We start from the raw sequence: 26,360 nt of genomic DNA on the forward strand, positions 1-26,360 counted from the left end.
GATCCAAGTGGTGAATATGCCATATTCACTATAAAAGTTTTTCAACTTTTCTGTATATTTGAAATTTTTCAAGGTAAGTTATTGGAAAACACCGAGTCTTCTGTGATGATATTTTAAGAAGGCAAATAAATAAATGTGAAGTAAGCCTTTAAAAGAGTATTCAACATTAATAACAATCATTTTTCTCCATTTGAATTATGTTCAGATTTTTTCATCTTGTATATCCTCTTTGTGTTCCTATCCAAGTGGCATGACAGACTTTTTAGATTTCAAGAAAGAAAATAATATACAGTGACACTATTATGTTAAAATATAATTTGCCCACTATATGCAAATCTCTTTGGACTCATAATGGTCCTCCATCAGGAATTCAGACCTGTGAAGGTTCTCTGTATTTCTCCTGAGGAAGAGCTGGAGAATTAGATCTTCTGACCACCTATTTAGCACTCTGATATGTCACTAGGGCTCTTTCTAAGATATAAAGTAAAAATGACTTGTTCAGAAAAATGTTTGGTTTTCTTTTTTTTTCCCTCTTCTCTGTTCCACATAGAGATTTGGAATGCTGCCTCCATTTGTAATGGTTTGTTTAAGAACAGAACAGAAAATCTAAAGTTAAAATTTGCATGGTTAAACCATTTAAACTACTTATCAATACTCTATCAGTTGAAAGCTATTGCTAATGCACCTTCCCATTTCTGCAGTCTGATCATTGCAACAAATCAGTAAAATTCAAATTATCATTTTCCCCCCAGGTGTGTCACATAGTTCTAGGTTTAAGGCCGGCTACTCCAGAAGAAGAAGGACAGATTATTAGGTAAGTCTGTAGTCTTGAGTATTCACTAGATATTTTTCATTATACAACTGAAATTTCTAATCTCTGAAATAAGTAACAGCATTTGTATTTCATTTTAATCACTATAGTAAAATTCTTTTTCTCTAAAATAATTACAAATTGAAATGTTAAAGTACATTTATAGCATAAAGGGCATAAATTTAGGACTTATTTTTTGTATTTTTTTCATTAAACATTAAAATTATACTGCGTGCTCAAATTTTTTCACATAAAAGATATTTCATAAAATAGAAGATACCAGTTTATTTTCACTACAAATATAAGTTTATGTTTACCGTAGAAAAAAATTTAGAAAGTGGAGCTATACAAAACAATCAAATCTAATCCCCTATTTAAAGATAATTGTGGTGATTTTTTTTATATTCACATGTTTGCACACATGCATACACACAATAGTTTGTTTTGTATTTTTGTATTAAAAATGGAAATTGTGAAATACTCTTATGCTGGTTCATTTTCACTCAAGGTCATATAGAATATATGGTTATTTATCAGTTAAAAGCCACCTGTAACATAATTTTATTTAAAATATTTTTACATATATTGCTCATAGCAATTTATTCAATAGGAGATTTCTTTAATAACTTTTCCTGTTCCCCCTTCAGTTTTTGTTACTGTTGATACTGTAAGCACAAGACAAACCTGCTTCAACTATTTGAGCATGTATAATTCTGTAACATGGGTCTCTGTTTGCCACGGAGGAGACAACAGAGGAAGGAGAGTCAGAAATTGCATATAGACTCTGCTGTCTCCTCTGTGGTAAGTAGACCAGTTGTTGTGCTTTGGATAGACTCTTGCAAATTTTTAAGACCCTAAACATACAACCAACTAGGAGGTAGAACAAAAATACTAAACGTATCACTAGGCCTATTGATTGCTGGGATATCCCATTAAACCATGCCCATAAACCTCCAAACTAAGGCACCCAAGCCCAAGAAGTACAGAAACAGCCTCATTGACTGTTTTTGTTGGTAGTGTAAAATATATCTCACACAATTTTTGCCAGTTCAGCTTTTTATAGGTGTGACATTATTGTGTATGATTGACTCATAGATCCTATTCATCTGCTAATGTCTATATGTTTAGTAATATGAACATGGTACAACAATTTTATAAGGAATCCTTTGTGCTTATGATGAAGGGTCTACCTAGGATAAAGTACTTGATGTGAAATATCCATGTTAATAGATCTGTACTCTTATACCCATTTTTTAGCTGCTTTTGAGTTGCCCCTGTTGTTGTTGTCATGCTAACACCGTACCAGGCAGAACAAAAGTGACTGAGTCCTATCCCATCTCTGTGAATACACTAGACCACTGTCCTTTGTGAAACATGTCCACCAATGGTAATCCTGCCTGGTATCGCTAGTGGCATAGCCTGTAACATCAGAGCAACACAAAAGCCTTGACAGGGCAACCAGCTGACAGACAAGGGATGGAAATTCACCTTTGATCCTAACAATTACACCCTTTTGATACCTACTTAAGAGACATAAAGTCTACAGTAAACATATACATGAATATTCCTATTAACCAAAACATAGACACAATTGAAGTGTTCAACTATTGCACGTATAATCAAAATGTGAGATATACAATGAAAATACTCTTCAGTATTTAAAAAGCACAAACCGCTAATACTTACTACAGTGTAGATGATTTTTTTTGGTTGGTTTTTTGTTATGTGGAGGTTCTCCCCCCCCCTTTTATAAATTGTAAAAATAGAAGGATAACTAGTAAAACATATGTGGAGATCCAAGGGGGGTAAGGGTGGGAGTAGAAGGGTGATGATGGGAAGGGATGAAATCGCAGGGTTGCACAATTTGATGGGTGGAGGCAGTGGATAAAGGAAACGAGAAAAATCCAGTGGGGACCAGAAAAGACACATCAATTGATGGGCATAGTTCAACGGTGATGATCTTTTTTTTTTTTCTTTCTTTCTTTTTCTTTTTTTAAATTTTATCAGGAAAAACATGTTGGGGATACAAGGAGGTGAGGGTTGGGAACAGAATGATGAGAAAGGGCAGGGATGAAAATTGCAGGAATGCAGTTGCAGAGCTGCACAATTTGGTTGGTGGGGTTTTCTTTTTTTGGTTTTTAAACAAAGAGAGTGTGTGTTTTTATTTGTAAGTTTCCCCTTCGGGAATAGGGATGCAGACTCTCTGGCTGCTTCATGCTGAAAAGGGGCATTGAGATGAAGGGGAGGGGAAGCCCACTTTAACACTTTACTGGTAGTCTTGAGTTGAAGCTACGTGCCTTCTTGTTCAGGTAAAAGATATTTTCATGACATTTTCTGCCCTCTGGACTGCAGGGTGTTTGTGTGGGTGAGTCCAGTGGGAGTGGCTGGCTGAACTGGGAGAGGCTCTGTACACCTTTGCTTCCTTAGCTGGTAGTTATATTTCCCTTTTGTCTCTCAAACTAGTCTCAGGGTTCAGGTTCTGGAACAAAACTCAATGTTCAGGTTACCTATAGGAAAGGGAACAAACCTAGAGAGAACAAACTTGTGAGTTACAAAGAAAAGGGCTTTGAAAATGTTACTTACAGGTGTACTGGAGGAGGAGGAGATGGAAGAAAGTGACTTACATAAAGTTCCTCGTACACACCAGGAAGATAACTCTCCCCAGGGGCCAGGAGCTCTCCCCAAGGATTGGGCAGCTCTCTCCCCCACCCCAAAGCTCCTTTGAGGTCTGGACCTTGCACCTTACTGGGGACCATGGCCAAGGACAGCAGCTCCAGCACCCCCATCATTGCCCCCTTCCTCTCAACCAAGTGGTCTAACAATAACTCAAAATAGGTATCCTTCCCTTACCCCTCCACAGATGGAGAAGGGGCTTCCAGAGTGGTGAACAGACTCACTTAAGGTTGAAAAAATAATAAAGGCAGCAGAACAAAGATTCAAACCAAGGTTGTTAGAAGGCCAGTTGTGAGGTGGCGAGCTCCACATGATGCTCGGGTCTGCCATCTCTCATCTTCCTCTGCAAACATAATCTTGCTCAAGATTATTATTTAAATGTCCTGCCTACCACCTGTTATGTTGTGTGGGTTTATTTTAGGGTAAAATAATAAAGGTAAATTTATTAGAAAGTTACATCTCCAAAGAGGTGGAACTCCCTCCTTGAAAGGAAACACATAAAGAGGAAGTGTAGATGTTTTTTAAGAACATTATCTAATGAAAGAAGATAGACAGTTTTTATAATTCTACTTTTATGGAAATTTTTTTAAAGACTTCACTATAGAGATAGTAAGTAGTGTTTTCTTAGGATAGTAATGGGAATTAACTACAAATGATGTGGAAAAATCTTCTAGGGATAATAGAAATGTTATAAAACTGGATTGTGGACACACTTACAAATTTACCAGAATCATTGACCTATATAATTGAAATGGAAATTTCATGACAGAAATTATTCGTTAGTAAAATGGTTTACAAAAGCAAAATTATGTTCATATGACTCTTGATATTAGTTCATTAATGGAAGCAACAGTTAAGAAATGAGTGTGTCAAAAACATATATTTGTTTCCTATTTTTCTTTTGTTAATGTTAATTTGTGATTATCTGTTTATTTGTGATTATGGATATCTGTTTCTCACAACTCTCTTTTTACTTCACCATACTATACCACCATCACCCTCTTTGTCTTAAAGTCTTTTTCCAATCCACCTAAACAGAAACTCTTGTCCCAATTTATCCCTCCCCCCAGGCTCTGGTAACCACTAATAAACTTTTTTGTCTATGCATGTGCAGAGTCTAGCTATTTCATCTAAGTGACAGTCATTATTATTTGTTCTCCTGTGTCCAGCTGACATTATTATCTTCTGACATACTGCCATTCTTTTATATGTACAGAGGATGGTTAGAACGCGAGAGCAGGTATGGTCTGCAACCAGGACATAATTGGTTCATCATCTCTATGCAGTGGTGGCAGCAATGGAAAGAATATGTCAAATATGTAAGTGAGATTCCAGTTTATCTACAGTTTTCATGGGATTTTTTATAGCTTCATTGATTATATGACCTTTAATAATGTGTCCATTATAGGTAAAGTTTTATTAAAGGAGAAGGAAATGGAGTGTTTGATGTTTGTGAAACAGGCTCTGTGATTACACTTTGATATATGAATTTCCTCCTTTGTGACAACTCTGTGTGAAAGGGATTCTCTGTGGTGGAAATAGGTGATGATAAACCCATTTTACATGTGAGAAACCAAATTCTGGGTGAAAAAACTACTTGAACATGCAAGACAAACCAAATGGACTAAGTTTAAAGTTCTTTATCTTTAATCCCACTTTTTCCATGAAAACTATTAAAGATGTTCTGAACTGACATTAGTTCAGAATTTCTAAAGTATTCTGGGGACTTAATAAATGGACCTTTTTCTCCACTTAGAAAACTAAAAAAAAAAGTAATTCCTGTAATCAAATAACTTTTTTCCTAGGCAATCAATTGACATACATACTCATTGTTTTTTACCAAATGACTGCTGGCCAAAATTGTAATGATTTGGTTCAGATTTTTTATATATCTTTTTCTGTCATTGCATATTATCAAAATTTTATTATTTATTAAAAAGCTTGTTGGTAAATGGGCTGTTTCTATTATATACCTTCTTCTTACTTTTAACAATCTGTTTTCATATGTAACAACTGTTAAGTGCAAAATGTGATCTCTAATGCAAGATGGGTTAACACAGTGACTACCTCAGTGGACTTCAATGTGGCAGAGATGATGAAGATGGCACAGGATAAGACAGAGTTCAGGTTTGTTCATAGGGTTACTGCAAGCATTGCCCAACTCAGTGGTATCTAACAACAACGATGTGATCTCCCTAGTGACAAATAACTTAAAGAACATTGTAAATGTTATTGTTGTTGTTGTTGTTATGTGCCATTGAGTCGCCTACGACTTATAGTGACTCTATATACATCAGCCCTAAACACCGCTCTGTCCTGTGCCAATCTCACTGTCTCCAACACCCCCACCCCAATTATCCTAGTCACTGAATCAGTCCACCTCATAGAAGGTCTTCCCCTCCTGCACTGTCCCTCCACCCTCCGAAGCATGATGTCCTTCTCCAAATGACATTGTAAATAGAATATGATATATTGGGGTAAAGTACCATAGTCAGTTTTGGGACACACTTAGGATTTATTTTATTTTTTTGTTTTGGCCTTAGAAAGAGGGGTTATTAATGTTTTTCTGGCTACAGACTCAACAAATTGCCTAACTTGGGCTTTAATTCTTTAAAGAATGCCAGAAGTCATTTTTTAGCAACATATCCCTTATGAAAACTAGATGCCTCTGGAAACTATAAACTATCAGTATAAAGAAATAATGTTAATTGTAGAAAAGAGTTCAGGTCTTTTTTTTTCATAGGGTTGCTATGGATCATATTCTACCTGATGATACTTACCTACTAATAACTGAGACTTGTGTTGTTATATTTTGGAGGTGCATTCTTCTACTTTATACATCACTCTTTTCCAGATTTCCTGTACTGAGGTAATCTGGTTTGCTGTAATGCTGAATCTTGTGCCATTGGGTTGTGAAATGCCATAATGGTTTCCTAATGTGGACAGTGTTTGAGCTCCCAATTGTAACAGGTTTGGATGCAGGAGTAGCATCCACTTCATAAACCACATGCCTATAGAAGCTCTATGAACTTGGAGAAACGACTTCTGTTCATGGAGTCGCTATGAGTTGTGCGCGATTTGATAATCAGCAACAGCAGCAGCATACCTTATGAACAGGTAGAAATGCATAGCCAGGAACCTCAGTTGTGTTTGTTCATGCCAATGATGGCCCTTCTGTGCATTAACAGAATTAGGGAGAGAGAAATCTCTCTTAAGAGTCCTATATTCTCCCCATTCTGTAATACAGTATTATTGACTAGCATGAAGGTGAACGCTAGCTAACTGCGACATAAACCTGAGGTTAGTGTTCCCATTCATATAGAAGACAAGGAAGGAGAAGCCCTCTTTTCAATGTGAATAGCTTTCCCTCCACCCCCAAGTACCATTCTAGACCTTGCTTTTTTCTCTGCCTGTTAATAATAGTGTACTACCTCCTAGAGAGCTATGCAGATAAGTGAACTGATACATATTAATGTTGTTTTGGAACACTTATCTGGCATATACTAAGTACTCAGTAAGAATATACTATTCACTCTGAGGAACCAACTTAGAGTGGTGGTGCTACATCTGAACTTTGGAGCCAGGTGTCCTAGATTAGGGTGCCAACCCTGTCATTTACTATCAGACTGGTATCAGCATTGTTGCTATAAACAAATCACTAGATATTTTCTCCTCACTTATTTATAAACATGGTAGATACTGTCTATCGCTGGACCCCTTAAAAATCAGTTCTGAAGGGAGCTCTGGTGGCCTAGTGGCAAGACGCTGCTCTGCAATCCCAGAGCTCCGTGGTTCAAATCCACCAGATGCTCTGCTGGAGAAGGAGGGGGCAATCTCCTCCTGTCCAGTCAGATCTGATTTGATGGTACATGTAAAAATAATACAATTAAAAAAAAATTTTTTTTAAATCAGTTCTGAATAGAAGTTAATGCCCTTAATTGAAAAAGCAGCAAGAAGATTAAGAATAAAATCTAGCCTTTTCCACATACCAGTTAACTTGAATGGATTTAAAATTTTCAATTGCAGTAGAGCTTATGATGAAAAATCCAAATAATTAAAAAGTATACAAATTTATTACAATTGTTAGCATCATTTGTTAATTTTTAACATTCTTAAAGGTGTGGGGAAAGTATCAGATTATCTTAGGTATTAAGTAACCCTAATTCACGGTGAAAGGGTATTCTCCATTCTCTTTAATTCTTTGACCATTTCAAGCAATGAGTGTCAGTTTGGTGCTAATATGTTGATTGTAACACTTCTTAATTTCTCTTTATTTTTCTTAACAATAGATTTTTAAGAGTAGCTTAAAGTTTATAGAAAAACTATACAGACAGTAGAGAGAACTTCCTCTCAGCACTGCCCACATTTCTGCTATCTATCTATCTGTCTGTCTATCTATCTATCTATCTATCTATCTATCTATCTATCTATCATCTTTTTTTACCCATGAAGAAACTGAGGCTCAATAGCTTAGTTGTTGTGCAAGTTCACATAATTGGTCTATAGTGAAGGTAGGATTCAGGTCCATAGCCATGCCCATAACTATGTTTTGGTTTTTGTTTTGGTTTTTGAGACCAGCAGTTTTTTTATTTACTTTTCCTAGAGTCTTGCAGGATCTCATTGTGTTCTGGTGCTCAGGTGTCCTATAACTCTTAACTATATACTCTGCTCCACATAGATTTTACTTTCATGTGTATCTTTCCAATCTCAAGAAGTAAGAGAATATATAGTTCAGAATAGTAGCTATTTTATTGTTGTAAGGTGCCATTGAGTCAACTACAGCTCCCTGAAACTGTTAGCAAACAAATCTGAACCTTATCCTGTCCTGCATCAATCAACACAGTTGGATGTTGATTGTAGATCCAAGCAAAATTAAATTACTGGCCACTTTACTTTTTTCTTCATCTATCACAATGTTGCCTATTAATCCAAGGGTGAGGTTTCTTTTGTTTTTTGATCTTGAGATGGAATCCATATTGAAGGCTGTAGTATTTTCTCTTCTGCAGCAGGTGTTTCAAGTTGTCTTTGCTTTTAGTAAGCCAGGATTGGTCATCTGCTTAATGCAGGTTGTTGATGAATTTTTCTCCAAATCTGATAAGTGGTAGATTTCTGAGTGTCTTTATTGTCTTAATATCTTTTGTGGTCTTCTACAATGACTCTAATTTTTCATTCTTTCTTTCTTACCCTTTTAATATAAAATTTTAAAAGTGGGGGGGTGTTTTTCTTTTGCTTCGGAAGTAAACTGAGAGAAAGACAAAAGGCAGATCAGTTGGACAAACTGAGTTGGGATAAGGAATATTATTTACCCTTTTAATATCAAAAGTATTCCATAGTTTCCTATTTTCAGCAGAATAAATCTGTTATTTATGTGACAGTAGAGGCCTTCATAATCCATTTTCAATTTATCTTATTAATATATTTTTAATATATTTGTACTTTTCCTTTAAAGGGATTATAATTTAGTTATATTCTAAAATGGCTAGAGCCAACAACAGCAAGATTAGAAATAATATATAAAGTTCATTTTTGAAAGCTATATTATTGAACTATTAAGTTTTGCTTTTTATTCTCTGGCTTCATGAATGTTAGGACACCAACCCTGTTGTAATTGAGCCGTCATCTGTTATGAATGGAAGAAAATACTCATTTGGAACAGCGCTACATGCTTTGGAGCAGAATGAAGATAGACTGGGAGGTAGCAGTCTCAGTTACCAGAACAATACAGAAGAGAAATTTTCAGACAACATTTCTACTGCATCTGAAGCCTCAGAAACTGCTGGCAATGGTATGACTTCCCTCCTGTGAGGCTTTGTCAGGGTCAGTTCTGGTTGGGTGGCCAAATGTTTATTTGGTAACTATTAAAATCCTTTATTCTGTCTAATACCATGCTAGATATTGTCCAGAATGAAATACATTGTATTCCCTACCTTCTACATATTTATCAGAATCCGAAAATAAACTGACATGCCAACAGAACAATTGACATGCCAGTCTAATTATGGAACTTTAGTAGTTCTTATCTTCAAAGTGATTTATATATAATAACTAAAAATAAGAGATTCTAGTCTTTTTTTTCTTTATAGGCCTTCTGTATTCTGCTACACCAGGGACAGATATGTGCTTTGCTCGACAACATAACAGTTCTGACAATAACAACCAGTGTTTACTAGGATCCAATGGGAATATTTTGCTGCACCTCAATCCACAGAAACCAGGGGCTATTGATAACCAACCATTAGTAACTCAAGAACCAGTAAAGGTAAGTAATTTGACATACATATTAAAATAATTCTTTTTAAATTTCCAAATAATTTTAATCCCATGGTTTACACACAGCAAAAACTTAGTAACTCATTTAACCTGTTAGGGGAAAATCTTTTGCATAGTACATTTCTGTAAGAATAATTTGTCATTGAGTGCACATATAGAAGTAGGAGCTCTGATGGCCTAATGGTAAAGAGGTGCATTGCCAACACAAGGGCATGAGGTTCCAGTCCACCAGCTGGCAGTCTCCACACATGCCATTTGTAGCCTCTGAAAACCTCCTGGAAGACCCTTTGAGTTGGTTCCAATGAGTCGTCAGTTCCAACTGTGAGTTGTTGGTTCTTATTTGATGGCACATAACACCAGTGGTCCTTAAAAATACAGCAGCTGTAAAAATGTGGTTTCTCTCTTACCTTTCCAACTCTTGACCTTCCATTTCACATTTACAACAACAGTTAAAAATCACCTCAGTGACCATTTTTCACATTAATGCTGTACATCTGGCAGTAACAAATGCCAAGAATGTCAGAATATGTGGCTAGAATAACAGTGACTGTGATGTTAAAGCTTGTGTTGACTGGGGTGGGCTATAATTCTCAGCTGTGCGTGATATCATTTGGAAGTAACAACATGATGGTCTCATCCTCCATTTTCACATAACACTAATTTCCACATAATGACCTGGATTTATCATGTTGATAAATAAGGAAAGGTGTATTTGTGTATTTTTTTTTTTATTTTTATTAGTTTTTTTTTTTTATGTGTGTGTACCGTCAAATCAGATCTGACTGGTACAGGAGGAGATTGTCCCTCCTTCTTCAGCAGAGCATCTGGTGGATTTGAACCTCACATCTTTAGGATTGCAGTGCAGCTTCTTGCCACTAGGCCACCAGAGCTTGCCAGGAAAGGTGTATTTTTAAATTTTTAGTATTTTCTGGTTTTTTCCAACTGATTTGCCTTTAGTTTCCTCTCTTATATAATTTACTTTCAAAGTAAAAAGTATCTCTTTTGAAAATTGCTTTCTTCTGATAATGTGCAACTAATTAGTTACATATGCTTTCTCATGTGCATAGCATCTTTGTTAAAAAATGCTAATACTTAGATTGCATTCTTTCAAAGGCTACGTCATTAACACTAGAAGGAGGACGATTGAAACGAACTCCACAGCTAATCCATGGACGAGATTATGAAATGGTTCCAGAACCTGTGTGGCGAGCACTTTATCATTGGTATGGCGCAAACCTGGCTTTACCGAGACCTGTAAGTATAATCAATGATGCTTCATATTTTACAATTACATCTAGGATAGTCGTTGCTATGATCTTTACTTTTCTATATGATTTTTACTATTTAAAAATTGTATCTTACCATATAATAAGTAATACGTACTCAGTACCTCTTCAAATTATTTTAAATTCCTTTACATTTTTCAGGAAGCCTGTTGGCACTTCACTGAAACCAGAAGTTCAGCATTTTTACCCCACTAGTACACTCTATAAGGTAGCTCTGTTAACATAGTAGCTAAGGACTTATGCTGCCAACCCAAAAGAGGCAGGTGGTTCAAATCCACCATTTGCTCTGAGGGAGAAAGATAGGCAGTCTACTCCTGTTTAATGTACAACTTCTGAAAATAATTACTAGAGGATTAGCTGTGAGCTGGTTCAGACTCTTTACCACACAACAGTCCATTCTGTAAGAGAAAAAGATGGCAGTGTGTTTCAAGATAAATTTATAGCCTTGGAGACCCCATGTAGAAGTTCTACTCTGTCCCATACAATCTTTATGAGTGAGAATTGATTCCTCACCATGAGCAGGTCACATTTGTTTATTTGTTCATTCATTAACCATTTATTGAGCGTGTATTAGGCACCATCTATACACTAATGTGTCTGTGGGAGTAAATGACTAAGATAGAGTGCAGAGAATAGTCTCTGGACTAAAAGTCAAGGAATTAAGAGACTGGGCTATTAAATGAGTCATTCACATAAACACAGATGTTTTCTAGAATAATGAAGGACTGGGGCTTGCAAAAACGCCTCAATGAATATGGGAGAGTGGTACACTCTCAATCTCAACCACAATTACTTTGACTTTTTGCAGTTTGTCACTTTGAAGGAGATAGTAAAAGTGGACAACTTAGGACTAAAGGATTTCACCCTTGGTGAATTCTGATTGTTACTGTGACTAGGATGCCTCATTGAGAGTAAAATGCTCAAAATCATTATGACTTGGAGTATCTGATGTTAAAATACTGGTAAGTTAACTATACAGAATCATTTGTTGTGCTTATACAATAAGCATGAAGACTCAACACCCTCCAGCTTCACTTTTTCACATTGTCAGTGTAGCAAAATATTTTTTTTAGTACATCTGATGGCCTAGTGGCAAGATGCATTGCAATCCCGGAGGCGCACCATTCAAATCCACCAGATGCTCTGCTGGAGAAGGAGGGACAATCTCCTGTACCAGTCCAATTCGATTTGATGGTACACATAAAAAAAAATAATAAAATTTAAAAAAAAAACACCACAACAACTTTCTTTTATATAAAATATCTTAGCTGTAGCTTTATTAATCCAGTATTTTTACATAAATTAGATATTGTAAATTAGATAACTTCTAAAAATGTCGAAGTCTGATAAAGCCTTAAGTGTATAACTTTGATGTTGCTTTTAGATTATTATGCTTATTTTAGAGATCACTAGAAATCACTTAAGGTCTGTGTTCATTGGCTCTAGAAATTTCCTACACACACACAACGTGATATATTTAAGTCATAAGTCATAATAATCAACCTTCAACTGTAATTTGGTTCATAAGATTCCTTGTTATATGGAAAAATGTAATACTTAATTATTAGCTTGTATTCTTATACTGTTATATAATCTAACAGCTACAAATGCTAAGTTATTAAGCTTTCCCAAAATCACACTTAAGATGGAATCGTAAGAAGTTAATGTTGGCTTGGCAGCTATCGGTGCCTATTGAAAAAAGATAAACAGGTTTTATTTCTTCCAGTGGGCTTAGAAGAGAGCTCCTTTTGCTGCTTACACTTAATTAAGAGTTGATAAAGCTCCCATATGGAGGCTTTCAAGGACCATAACTTAGGATATTGGAATGTGCAGAATACTTTTAAGAGATTTGTAGCTCTTTTCATTTGTTTCTCTACAATTTCCTCTTACTTTTAAAAAATATTCTCTCCTTCTTACTATTAAAATATATTCTCTGGCAGAAAAAAATTATTTCCAAGGAAAATAAAGTAACTGTCTGATCAATTGAGGTTCTTTTTTTTTTTCAATTGAGGTTCTTGAAGATTAGGTATGATTTTCAGTTTTAAAGAGTTGTTAACTTAACTATTCTTTTTTAATTCTAAATTTATAATGCTACTTTTCCAAACTCATAATGCATTATTTTGTAATTGTTTTGTCTGTGGACTAGAAAGCAGTCACTTATGGGAAAATCTTGTTCTAACAATGTAAACCTTAGTTTTGCATATTCATTGTTGTTTCAATCATTCACAGATACACAAAGAATATAAATAGTGAGTAGAGTTTTGAAAATCAATATTAAGTTTGATTAAATAAGGAAACATTTTTAACCTCATAACTAAAGTTGTTGTTGTTGTTGTTATGTGCCACTGAGTCAGAACCAACCCATAGCTGACCCTCTAGTGGATTTTCAGAGGCAGTTAATGGCACAGGAGGAGATTGCCCAACTTTCTTCTGCAGAGCAGCTGGTGGACTCAAACTGCTTACCTTCGGGGATTACAGCACAACTTCTTGCCACTAGGTCACCAGAGCTCCGTATTTAATAAGAAATAAAAATTTAAGTACATTTTTACTCCTTTTTTAATATCTTAAACAAATAGAAATGTTTACAAACATTCTTTGATAAGGTTTTATGACAGTGACACACTTAAAAATTATTGAAAGTATTGTAAATTCCTACATTATGGGATGAAAGTAGGACATAAATACTTACATACATTTTGCATGTAATTCTAGTACTAGGAATTTCTTCTTAAAGAGACAATAATCCAGACATGTGAAATATATAGAAGTAAAAAAGAGATAGGATTTAAGAATAATAGACTTATGGATGTTTAAGGTGTGTTGATAGTGTTATTAGATTCTAAATGAAAGGAAGAACATTTTTAACAAAATTCTAATCTTGAGATATGAATCCTCATCAAGAGTATTCAAACCCATGTAACTGAAATCTCTGAATATAAGTGATCTGCTGAAATATAGGTAGTGAAACTGCTGAACATTTTAAGGATACAGTTCAAAATTTAAGAAGAAAAAAATTCAAAGCTTTTTTACCCTTTAGGGTAATATATTTTTCTTTTTTAAAACACCAGGTGATTAAGAATAGCAAGACAGACGTCCCAGAGCTGGAATTATTTCCTCGCTATCTACTATTCCTGAGGCAGCAGCCTGCCACTCGGACACAGCAGTCTAACATCTGGGTGAATATGGGTATGATGAGCCTGAGAATGTTTCCTCAGCATTTACCAAGAGGTAACTTAAGAATGCAGCAAGAATACCATGCATTTCCTTAAAAAAAGTAAAAGTTGCTGACAGTCTGGTGCCACTGTACTAGTACCCATTCCAATCTGCTTTCAAGCAGAATCGTGAAGTCACGGGCGCTGAGATCTATGGTCATGCACAAGACTAGCTGAGAAAGAAGCAAGTGCAAAGTTACTTTTGCAACCCTGGAATTTATTTATTTTCTGGTTTCTAGACAAGCAGATAAAATAAAATAATTTTACATACTTTCTTTGAGACAAATTGTAAATCATTTGCTGTTCAGTGTTGTAGTCCGCTAGTTGTCTATCTAATTCCACTGGAATTCCTAAGAAGTAATCCCATTGATAATGTCATCTGGGACTACAAAGGATGAAGTGGATCATCTCATCCTTAGTTAAAATAAGTCACTGTGCTCGTGGCCTCCTGCTTACTTTCATACTGATGAATAACTTGCCTAAGGAAAGCAAAACTTTGGTAAATTATCTTACTCTAAAGCCTGTTCAGAAAGTGGTAATGAAGGGTAACAGAAGATAGCTGTCAATTTTAGGGAATTCGTTTTCAAAATGTAATCAATTTCTCATGCTAGGTTGAAGGAAGCATAAAAAAAAGACAGATTTATAAATCAGAGTATCTTTTCTAAAATGAAAGGGATACCTTTGATTAGAAAAACACGAAGCCAATCAAAATGGCATGTAATTAAGTTTCCTTTTTACTGTAAAACATGCAAAAAGTTCCCCTTTAATTTATCCATAAGGTAAATATTATTCTTGGGCAAAACATGCTCTATGCTTTTGCCTTGCAAATATTTGATATTTTTCCTTATAGGTAAATAATGAGTTCATCCATTTATGCAGTCTCAGACTTTGTGGTTAACAATGCCAATATAGTATTATAATTAATATAATTTAGTATGCCAACCCTTAAGTATCATCTCTCCTTTGAAAATGAATAGAGTTCTTTTTATAGCTTTCTTAATGGTTATAATTGGATAAAAATTCTTTCATGTATAATTTAGTAACAATTATAGCAAAGCAGTGCCCTTTCTGTAACATACTTTGTGGGAAATTTCCAAATGAAGAAACCAATAAAATTATGTAAGTGAAATAGAATCTCTATCAAACATTATTAATTTAATTCCCCTTAAATAAAGTGTCTTCGAAAGATAGCATGAAAGGCAAGATGTAGTGTTGCGCTTGTAGTAAGTATTCTTTGTAGCTCTTGTGCTGATCCTAGATTTTTGCTGCTTCTGTAAATTCCACTAGATTTGTTGGTGCTGTTTGCAAGCACAAATTTGTGTATAGTAAGTGGCTGCCTGCTTAATGAGCTATGCTATACAAACTCTCTAGAACTTAAACACATTTTTCATATGCGGCTTAGAACAATAGAATGATATGGATGCTCTATTTGCATTTGCTTCTGAATCCTAGAACTGGATAGTTTCAATATGCCAAATTTGTTCTTAATTTGAAATTTCATTCCTTACTAATTAGTTGTGAAATCAATCATTAATCAATTTGAAGTTTACAAAAATATGCTTTCTTGCTGTAATCTTATAACTAATCCTCTGATTTATATTTTGAGAAATCTGCTCTTTTGTTTTCTTAAAGGAATTATCCTTTGCTTGCTGATTGTGAAAGATTTGCTTTGCTCTGTGATTAAAAATTGTACATGGTTTGGGTTTATTATGCCATAATATAGTGGTGTTCTTCCTCATTGCTTCATTTATTTAAAGCTATTTACTGTAAAACATTTTCATTTCTTTTAAAGTGGTAGATAATATATACCTTACCACAGTTACTCTTTCTACAAATAGGCAATAGAAGGTATTGTTCTTAGATGATTTTTCAGCCTGTCTTTGATGAGTGACTTCTTTATAGACATTCTGGAAAACAATAGATGATGCCACTACTTTCACCCACCTTGTTTTATAGGAAAAAGCTGATTAAAAGCACATTTAATGGAGGAGAGAGGCTAGCAATGACCACTGAACAGGATGGTACTGATATGTTAAATTTATATTTTTGTTTTGAATTGCTAAGGGAGAAAAAGGTACTGTTGCACAAGTAGAGCTGACCATTTTATGCTACAGCTTGTGTCTGAACTACTTGTTTTGTACTTTTGAATCAGGAAGGAGCCCTGGTAGTGCAGCGGTTAAAAGTACATTACTGCTAACCAAAAAGCCAACAGTTCAAACCCACCAGTCTCTGAGGGAGAAAAATGAAACAGTCTGCTTTATCCCTTTGGAAACCCTTTGGGCAGTTCCACCTTGTCATACTAGGAGTCAGAATCAACTTTATGGCATTGGGTCTATAGGAAATAGTTAAGCCAGGGTTTAGTTAAGTTTTTTAACACCTGTCTTCATTTATATCATCTTGTGTTAATTCATCTTCCTCTTCTTTTAAATTATGTCTAGAATTGCTATATTCTTTCTACCCTTGTCACTCTTTATCCTTAATGTGCCTACTCTTTAAGTTTCTACCTTGTGTTTTTCCCACAACAGAATACCACCATGGGTGGCTTTAACAAACAAAAAAAATATTTTTTTTTCTCACTATTTGTTGTTGTTATGTACTATTGAGCTAGATCCAACTCCTAGCCGACCCTCCAGTGTGTTTTCAGAGGCTTTAAATCCCACAGGGGGAGATTGCCTGTCTTTTTCCCATGGATCAGCTGATTCAAACTGTGTGCCTTAGGGTTAACACTGCAGTTTCTTACCACTAACCCACAATTTAGGAAGCTAGCAGTACTTAAAATTAGAGCTCCAGAGGGAGGCTTTCTGTTTCTTGGCTCTGAAGAAATGTCCTTGTCTCTTCTACTTCTGCTCCCTTATTCCTTGGAGATCTCCCTGTGTCTTGGCATCTGCCTTCTCTTCTCTACTTGATAATTTACATTTCATCTTTCTTTATATCTCAAAAAAGATTCTGTTCTCAAAAACAATGTATTCAAATTTTGTAAATAAACTAGTATTTTAAAAATATTGAATCAAGACACTCCTGCAGAAATCCTTCTTCATCAAGATGACAAGGACAACCCATAATCAAATGGAATCATACCCACAGACATAGATAAAAGTTAGGATTTATAGCACATGTTCTGGAGGACATAATTAAGTACATAGCATTCTACCCTTTGCCCTCCCAATTCATGTCCTCCCCACATGCAAAACACATTATTGACCCTCATTTTATCATCCTAAGAGTTTTAAATCAACTCTGAATTTAAGGACACTTTATTACTACCAAGGAAGAAGTAGACAGTGTAGTGTCCCTTTTGGGTCATATTTCTGCATAAGACCAAGATGTAACAGCGCAGGTAGCAATAGCTGTGGCAAAGAACCAGAGACTGGTATTTGACAGTGCTGCGCTGATTATACCAGAGCGTATAGCTCTAGAACCAAACGTCTTTGGGCATACACTTACTGGTGGAGTCAGGATGGCATATAATTGACTATAAGAGCAAAAAAAGCTTTGTATCACTTTTCTGAATAGAGCTGAGGTCAGAGCTGCGAAGTCAGAGAGGCTAACCTGCAAGCACATCTGAGCAGAGACTATCTGATTGAACAAGTATATCCTTAGTGTTTCTGACCTGAATTTTTATTTGTTAAATACTATCTAAGAGGGGAGCTCTGGTGGCCTAGTGGCAAGGAGCTGCAAATACAATCCCAGAGGCTCACAGTTCAAATCCACCAGATGCTCTGCCGGGGAAGGAGGGGCAATCTCCTCCTATACCAGTCAGATCTGATTTGACGGTACACTCACACACAAAAATAAAAAAATTTAAAAAAAAATACTATCTAAGGGTGTGTGTGATCCAAGCCATGGTCTTTTCAATTACTTGCTATGCATCTGAGAGTTGGACAGTGAAAAAAAGGTGACAGAAAAAAGAACTGAGCATCCCATGGACTATCAAAAGAAGAAACAAAAATATCTTGGAGAAAGTGCAGCCAGCGTGCTCCTTAGAAGCACAGTGAAACTTCATCTCACATACTTTGGTCTTGTTGTTAGGACAATCCAGTGCTATTTCCCCCCTTGTTGTGTACCATCGAGTCACATCCAAAGGGCACAGATACTCCTTCTCCATCAGAACATCTGGTGGATTACACCTTCAGGATTACAGCACAGTCTGATGCTCTGTATAGACATCATGCTTGGAAAAATGGAGAGGTTGGCACAATGACTAACGATGGGCTCTGTTGTGACAGAGATGGTGAGAATGGCACAAGATAGGGCAGGGTACGGATCATTGGGTTGCTGTGAATTGTTCTTGACTCAACGGCACCAAGGAATAACAACCCTAATAAACCCCATAATTATGAAGGGGGAAAATATCAATTCTAAATCAAAAAGCTTATCTACTGAATCATTTAAATCACATATGAGTGGGACTTCAGGGTATTCTTTCCTGGATCAAGATCACCTGTGAAATTTAAACTATAAATGGCCAGCTTTTAAAGTGCAATAGTGAGTGCTCACTTCAGCAGCACATAGACTAAAATTGGAATGATAGAAAGAAAGTTAGCATGGCCCCTGCACAAGGATGACACACAAATTCATGAAGCATTCCATAATTTCAAAAAACATACAGTAGTGAAACAAGCATAACATAGATATTTCCATTACATGTGGGAGAAACTAGAGAAAATAAAGAAGAGATTAACAGCCAACAAGCAAGTCCAACGTTCAGCAGAACAAATTATGTACCTCTCAAGAGTTGAAAGTAATCCTTTGGGGACAATAACAGCTGGACAGTGACCTCTCCCTTCAGACTTAGGGTGTTGGTCTAACTTTCTGGATTCTGTGTGGAATATATCAACCACCTACTCCACCACCCCTACTTCCTATCAAATTCTGTCCTAATTATCTTGTGCTGCCAGAAGTGGCTTTAACCATTAGAAAATTTTCTCACTGTTTTTAAATTGAGACCATCAACTGTAGGGAAAGGCTTTTTGTCTCTGTTGACCCTGGGAGGAAATCCTCTTCTCCTGAACTTCTGCATCCTTGTTCCTTGGAGACCTCCATGTGACTTGGCACCTATCTTTACTCTCATTCTCTGTTTGCTTGCTTTTTAATTTTTTTTCTATATCAGAAGATACTGATGCAAAATGCACTTTATGCTGATCCTGCCTCATCACCATAACAAAGACAACCCATTCCCTAGTGGGATTATAACTGGGGCCCAGAGGTTAGCATTTACTTCATGGAGAACATAATTCAGGCAACAACAAACCATTTTGGAATTCAGGTTTATGCCTGCTATCATATTACTGTGCAGACGGCAATGAGGATGTCTTATCCCTCTCTCATACTCTTTCAGTAGAGTTTTATGGGATTTGTGTTGGTTTTTGGGAGTTGGGAGGGTTTTGTCATAAGAAGCTTCACTTCATAAGTTCACTTTTAAGTTTCTATTTACCCAACTGGAGTCTATCCCTATTTAGAATTAAAAAGTAAAATTTTCTTTCTTGTGTTGTTATGTCAGTGTGCCAGGCACTTGGGCCATTTAATGATTTAGAGCGATGATCTTAGTAACTTTTAGTTTCTTTCAAGAAAGTAAATCAAGAGAACCAATTATCTCACTGAAATGAAAATCTAATCCTGTTTTCTCTTTTCCAGTCCCAAACTAAATTTTATTTCATTTTTGAGTGTTAACTCAATTGTGTACAACCAGTTTACAGTACCAGTCATTGGCATTTGCTAATATATATACCCTTCCCTCTATGGATCTAAATTCATTATTTGGCCCTTTGGGTTTTTGTTGCTTTTCCTTCCACCTTAAAGAAACTTAGGTCACCTGATTTTATTTTAAAGCTTTATGGTGCTCTTATATTTATAAAATGATTAAATCTATCATTCTTCTATTTTGTCATTACTTCCTAAAATAATATAGAATAATATAGTCTTCATTGTGGAAAGAAGTGCATTATTTTGTACCTCTTCCTTTCTCCTTACTGTGATTACTATGACCATAGGGAATGTACCTTCTCCGAATGCTCCTTTAAAGCGCGTGTTAGCCTATACAGGCTGTTTCAGTCGAATGCAGACCATCAAGGAAATTCACGAATATCTGTCTCAGAGGCTGCGCATCAAAGAGGAAGATATGCGCCTGTGGTTGTACAACAGTGAGGTAAGATGCTAACAGCACTTATTTTTCTTTTTTTTTACTTTATTTTTAATTTGTTTTCTGGCAATTTGTGCCTTTGTTGCAAAAATTCAAACAGTATAAAAATATATACTGTGGGGGGAGGGTAGAAATAGGAGGGTAATCATAGGGTCATACATTTGATGGGTAAAGGAAATGGGAAAGATCTGGTATGAAAAATAATGTATACGAATTTTGTAAGTAAACCAGTATAAAATAAAAATTTTATTTAAAAAATATAAGTACTGAAAAATTTCTGCCTTCCATCTTCTGACCTGTCTTCCATTTTCTTAAAAAAAAAAAAAAAGCTGTTAATTTACTAATATATATTATTCTAGTATATTCAATTTAGCTTTTATTCTTAAAATCAAGCAATTATGAGAGTAGGGGGTTTTGTTTGTTTTTTTAATTTTTTTTTAATAATTTTAATGAACATTTACAGAGAATTTGGATTTCCATTCATTCATTGCTGTGCTTCTCTCCCCGCCCAGCCCTCTCCCACCGCCCCCCAGTTCGCTCCTCTCTTTCAAAAGTAAAAGAAAGACTCCCTCCCTGGTACACAAGCCCCCCACACCCCTCCCACCACCCCAAGTACATTCCACTATGCAACCTTAATTGTGGACTCTTGTGATAAACCATAATACCCTATCATACATCGCTTTTAAATTATTCAGTCCCTCACCTGTTTCAGTGCAGTATACACAATTTATCCAGTTTTTCTCAGTCTTACCCCCACCCTGGTATCAGTCCCATTTTACTGCAGTGGCACTATGCAATATTTGTCCTTTTGCGACTGAGATATTTCACTCAGCATAATGTCCTCCAGGCTCACCCATTTTGAATAATATTGAATGAGTTCCTTGTTTTTCTTTTTTTTTTTTTTTAGTTCCTTGTTTTTCAATGCAGCATAGTATTCCATTGTGTGAATATACCGCAGCTTGAGAGTAGTTTTAACTCCTTCTCTCTTTCCTTATTTCTTACAATTTACCTTGACTTACCAGTAAGAATCAGTATAGTGTAATAGTGAAGACAATAGCTCCAAGAGCCAAAGTACAAGTTCTAAGTCTGCGGTTTGTTAATTGCCTACACAAGAACTAGCCACTTAATCTTTATATACCTAAATTTCCTCATGGGTAATATGTGGGAAATGCCAGTTTCTACTTCAGAGTATTTATGAGAATCAAGTAAATTAATCTGTAACCGCTTAAAATGAATATCAATAAAAACCATATAATTCTGCTGTATGACATTCTCAATTCTCAGTTCTATTCTACACATTGAACTGAATTTCATACTAGTTACTAAAGAAAATTTCTTTTCTACGAGCTCTTTCTAAAATGTACATTTTTTTTAAATGTACATGTTAATGAATTTTTATTTGATATGTGATGACTTCCTTATAACTTTGATTTTAAGATCTTAGCGTATATGTTTATGAAGTGTTTATTGTTTTTCTCTTCTGTTAAGACCTTACTTAGAAGTATTTCTCAATAACAAATTATATATCTACACGGATGTTTTTATCATTAAATTTTATTTTATTGTTTGTTTTACATTTACTTATAAATTAACACAACAATCTCCTCCACAGAATTACCTTACCCTTCTAGATGATGAGGATCATAAACTGGAATATTTGAAAATCCAGGATGAGCAGCATTTGGTAATTGAAGGTACAAGTTGGAGGCCTGCTCCTGTACTAGATTTTTTTAGAGGAAGAACTTAAAGATTTAGTGGCTAACGAATAAATATTAACTTTCCCTTATCAACTCTTACCCTTTTATTTAATTTCGCTGTTGATTGTGACTGAGCTGATGCCATTGCTGGTAACAGATAGTTTTCAACAACTGTAATCAGGGCACTTATTTTGGTCATCAGGTTTCTCATGTCAGAGAAAACCCATTAAACCTCAGCAGTCTTGTATGCTATTTAAATTGCCTTTAAAAGGACAATTTACTGTTACTATTCTTTAAATGCATAAACTTCAATAATATTTTCGCATCCTTAGTTTTTTTCCCTTTTGTTGCATGACTAATAACATTTTGTCTGCATTCACTAATTGACAAATGATGGGAATAGTGGGTGAAAACAAGTTAATTCACATTTTAAAATTTTCTTTTTTTTTTTTTTTACATTTTAAAATTTTCAAGCTGACTCTTAAGTATAAAGGAGTCTAGGTTGCTTACAAAATAAATGCCACAAGTTTTATTAGTCATCAACACCGGCTACTCACCAACAGATCTGCTTGTTTCTTTAAAAATAATGTACACTTGCACACACATATAATTGAAAACTCAAAGTCGTATCTTTTCTCGTTAAGAGTCATAGAAACATTGCTACTCTGTGTTCAGATGAATATTCTGACAATTGCCATAATTTAAGAACAAGTTATTATTTCTAATGTTTTACATTTAGAAAATTCCATTATGTCTGCTTTAATTACTTTTAATAAGGGCTGTGTAAAATTTTCATTTGAGTTAATTCTGATCAGATGACACTAAAATCCTTACTATAAAGGGTAGAAATGGTCTTAGCATCAGTTCCAAATATTCATTTTTTTCTGTTTCTAAGAACTTTTTTTTCTCTTTTTTTTTTAACAGAAGCTGTCAAATAAAATGAATTTGTTATACACAAGGAAAAGGAATATGCGAAATTATTAATACATTCTATCTCTGTCTTTCTAGTTCGCAACAAAGACATGAGTTGGCCTGAAGAGATGTCCTTTATAGCAAACAGCAGTAAAATAGATAGGCACAAGGGTGAGTCTCTAGTGTTTTTGTTTGTTTGTTTGTTTTAATGATAACTATGTAGAAATGAAGGATCACATTAATAGTGTTCAGGACTGTTTCTAAATTACAACACATAATCCGAAACTTTCGTTTTATTTTCTAGCATTCTGTTGTTTTGTATCACAGCTTGTGGTACATAAATTCCTCTGATTAGCATTTGATTGTCTTCAGACTCTGCTTAACTTCTCTGTAGTCATACAAATTAGCTGAGCTAGTATGAAGGGCTCTAGGCAAGACCACCTCACATCCTGAGCAAATGTTATTGTTTTTTTATTTTTATTTTATTTATTTATTTAATGTGTGTACTGTCAAGAGCAACAAGTGTCTCTCTGGAGACTAAGGTCCACCTGATACACACCATGGTTTTTGCAGTCACTTGTTATACATCAGAGAGTTGGACAATGACTAGGGAGGATAGAAGGAGAATTGACGCCTTTGAGCTGTGGTGCTGGAGAAGAGTATTGAATGTACCATGGACTGCCAAGAAAACAAACAGATTCATCCTAGAGAGGGTTAAACCAGGCTGCTCCTTGGAGGCAAGGATTCTGGGGCTTTGTCTGACATACTTTGGACATGTTGTAAGGAGAGACAGGTCTTTAGAGAGGGACATCATGCTGGGTAGAGTAGAGGGACAGCGCAGGAGAAGACCCTCTATGAGGTGGATTGATTCAGTGACTGGGGTACTCGGGATGGGTGTGTCAGAGGCAATGAGATTGGCACAGGATAGAGCAGCGTTTAGGGCTGTTGTACATAGGGTCGCTATGAGTCGCAAACGACTCGACGGCACATAACAACAACAAACAACACTGTCACATTGGATCTGACTTGGTACAGGAGGCGATTGTTCCTCCTTTTTCAGCAGAGCATCTGGTGGATTTGAACCGCACACCTCTGGGATTGCAGTGTAGTTTCCTAGGTCACCAGAGCTCGCCAAATGTTATTGTTTTTAAGGGAATGTCCTGTGCTGAGATGAAAGATATATTTTGTTTAGCCCCCAGGAAGTTAGATGGATTTCCCGAGGTGTTTTGTTTTTTTTAAGAAATGACTTTTACATTTATTATTTCCTTTTTATTCCTTTTAAATTTTATTCTCTCAGCTTTGGAAGTATTAACAACTTTTTATTTTTTCCATTCAAAAGTAATTAGGCTCCTTTTTTGTTGTTGTTTTTTCTGAAGTAGAATTTGATGTTGGGAAACCCAGAGCTTTGAGCCACTGATTTATAAAATCAATTTCTGTTTTAACCCTTAAGTAGCTAACTTATGTTTATATTTTAAAGGTATTATGCTAGAACAGAAGAATTGTCTGAATCCTTAAGAATATATTGAGTTAAAGCAATTAATTGTTACTTCGGAGTTACAAAAGCTCTTGGGGTTTTCATGATTGCCAAAAAGTATGTCATGGAACATTTTATAGATGTTAGTGTTGAAATACCGGATGGAGAAAGATTAGCCCCATTTTGCTGATTAAAATTGTTAAAATCATTGCTTTGAATATAGGTAATGTTTATTCTATGGCATTTTACTGTAGCAGAGCTTCAGTTCTTATGTTGTTTGTTGCAGTTCCCACAGAAAAAGGAGCAACGGGTCTGAGTAACCTAGGAAACACATGCTTCATGAACTCAAGCATCCAATGTGTTAGCAACACGCAGCCATTGACACAGTATTTTATCTCAGGGAGACATCTTTATGAACTCAACAGGTAATCCTTCTTGAGCTATGGACTTCTTAGCCTTTAACTTTGATATAAACCAGTAACCTCTAACTCTCTTCTTTCTTTACACAAGGGAGAAAATCTTGTCTGATCTTATTTCCCCTCTCTATTTACTACAAAATAAAGGCTATAGAATATATTATTGTTTCAAAAATGAAAGATATTTTAATGTGAGAAAATTAGTAGTATTCCCCTGTCTACTTGATTGTGATTTATGAAAATCTTTGACAATAGATTTTTCTCTTAAACTTCTAGAACAAATCCCATTGGTATGAAGGGTCATATGGCTAAATGCTATGGGGATTTAGTGCAGGAACTTTGGAGTGGAACTCAGAAGAATGTTGCTCCATTAAAGCTTCGGGTAAGAAGATTAAAAGAATATAAAATTTGCTGACTTCCTAAAGAATTCTGGTGGCATGTAGTTTTCATTTAATGTTGTTGGGTCCTTTGCTAGACAGACATAGATCAGACACAAGTGTTTTGGTTTATTTAGATAAATATAAAATATTTGTACAAGTACAAAGTCAGAACAGATCAGCCACCCATGTTTATTGCTGCTTTTTTCACAATATCAAAGAGTTGTAAACAACCCAAGTGCTCATCAACAGGTGAATGGATGGAGAAGCTATGGTATATTCACATGATGGAATATTATGCAGCATTGAAAAACAAAGAACTCATGAAATGCTATACAAAATGAGAGACCCTGGAGGACATTATGCTGAGAGAAATATCTCAGTCACAAAAGGACAGATACTGCATAAGGCCACTCTTATAAAACAGGACTGATATGGAGGTTTAGGGGAAACTAAGAAAAGAAGGGATAAATAATGTACACAACATTGAAACATATGAGGGAGAGAAAGGTATAAAAGAAATATATGATAAGATACTACTGTCATGACAAGAGTCCGGAATAAGAGCTGCACAGTAAAGTGGACTTGGGGGGTGGGAGTGGGAGAATGGACTGTATAACAATGAAAAAATTATCTTTTTAAAAGGAAAAATGCAAACCGGCAGGGAGGCGGGATGGGAGGGAGACAGGAAGGAAAATGTGCAACAATGAATGAATGGAAATCCAAATTCTTAATGAGCTTTCATTAAAATCTCAATTAAAAAAAATCAAAGGCATAGTCTAAATTTGAATAATCCTTCATTTGATTAATTTATCAAATGCTTTGCTTTTTGGTACTTCACTAATAACACTAACTCTTAGGTGACCCTCAGGGTTTAATTAATTACCAAGTTTTTCTAAGATTTCCTTCTAAAAGATTTTTAAAAATAGCAGAAGGTAAGAATTTAATGGATGCAAGTTTTACCACATGTGGTCGATTGTTTTGAAGTTGAGATTTTCTTATTGTTAGCCAAAACTTTTTAAGCTATAATTTTCCAATCTTAATAGCTATCCATTTGTGTACTTAGCACTTTCTAGACACTTCTAATTACCTG

At 35.4% G+C, this 26,360-nt stretch overlaps 1 protein-coding gene across 1 annotated transcript in view; it reads left to right on the forward strand.

Annotated features, from left to right (window-relative positions):
* USP32 (ubiquitin specific peptidase 32) overlaps nucleotides 1-26,360 on the forward strand; it is a 191,442-nt gene that overhangs the window by 127,636 nt on the left and 37,446 nt on the right. Inside the window, exons 12-22 of the mRNA XM_006899474.1 lie at nucleotides 753-814; nucleotides 4,701-4,803; nucleotides 9,074-9,269; nucleotides 9,568-9,743; nucleotides 10,868-11,008; nucleotides 14,109-14,226; nucleotides 20,243-20,397; nucleotides 22,004-22,085; nucleotides 23,097-23,171; nucleotides 24,761-24,899; nucleotides 25,167-25,272. Of these exons, the coding sequence (XP_006899536.1) occupies nucleotides 753-814; nucleotides 4,701-4,803; nucleotides 9,074-9,269; nucleotides 9,568-9,743; nucleotides 10,868-11,008; nucleotides 14,109-14,226; nucleotides 20,243-20,397; nucleotides 22,004-22,085; nucleotides 23,097-23,171; nucleotides 24,761-24,899; nucleotides 25,167-25,272 (1,353 nt within the window). The remainder of the gene's footprint in view (nucleotides 1-752; nucleotides 815-4,700; nucleotides 4,804-9,073; nucleotides 9,270-9,567; nucleotides 9,744-10,867; nucleotides 11,009-14,108; nucleotides 14,227-20,242; nucleotides 20,398-22,003; nucleotides 22,086-23,096; nucleotides 23,172-24,760; nucleotides 24,900-25,166; nucleotides 25,273-26,360) is intronic.

This window comes from Elephantulus edwardii, unplaced genomic scaffold (genome assembly GCF_000299155.1).
Source record: "Elephantulus edwardii isolate Elephantulus edwardi_28Jun2011 unplaced genomic scaffold, EleEdw1.0 scaffold00257, whole genome shotgun sequence".
NCBI classification, from domain to species: domain Eukaryota; kingdom Metazoa; phylum Chordata; class Mammalia; order Macroscelidea; family Macroscelididae; genus Elephantulus; species Elephantulus edwardii.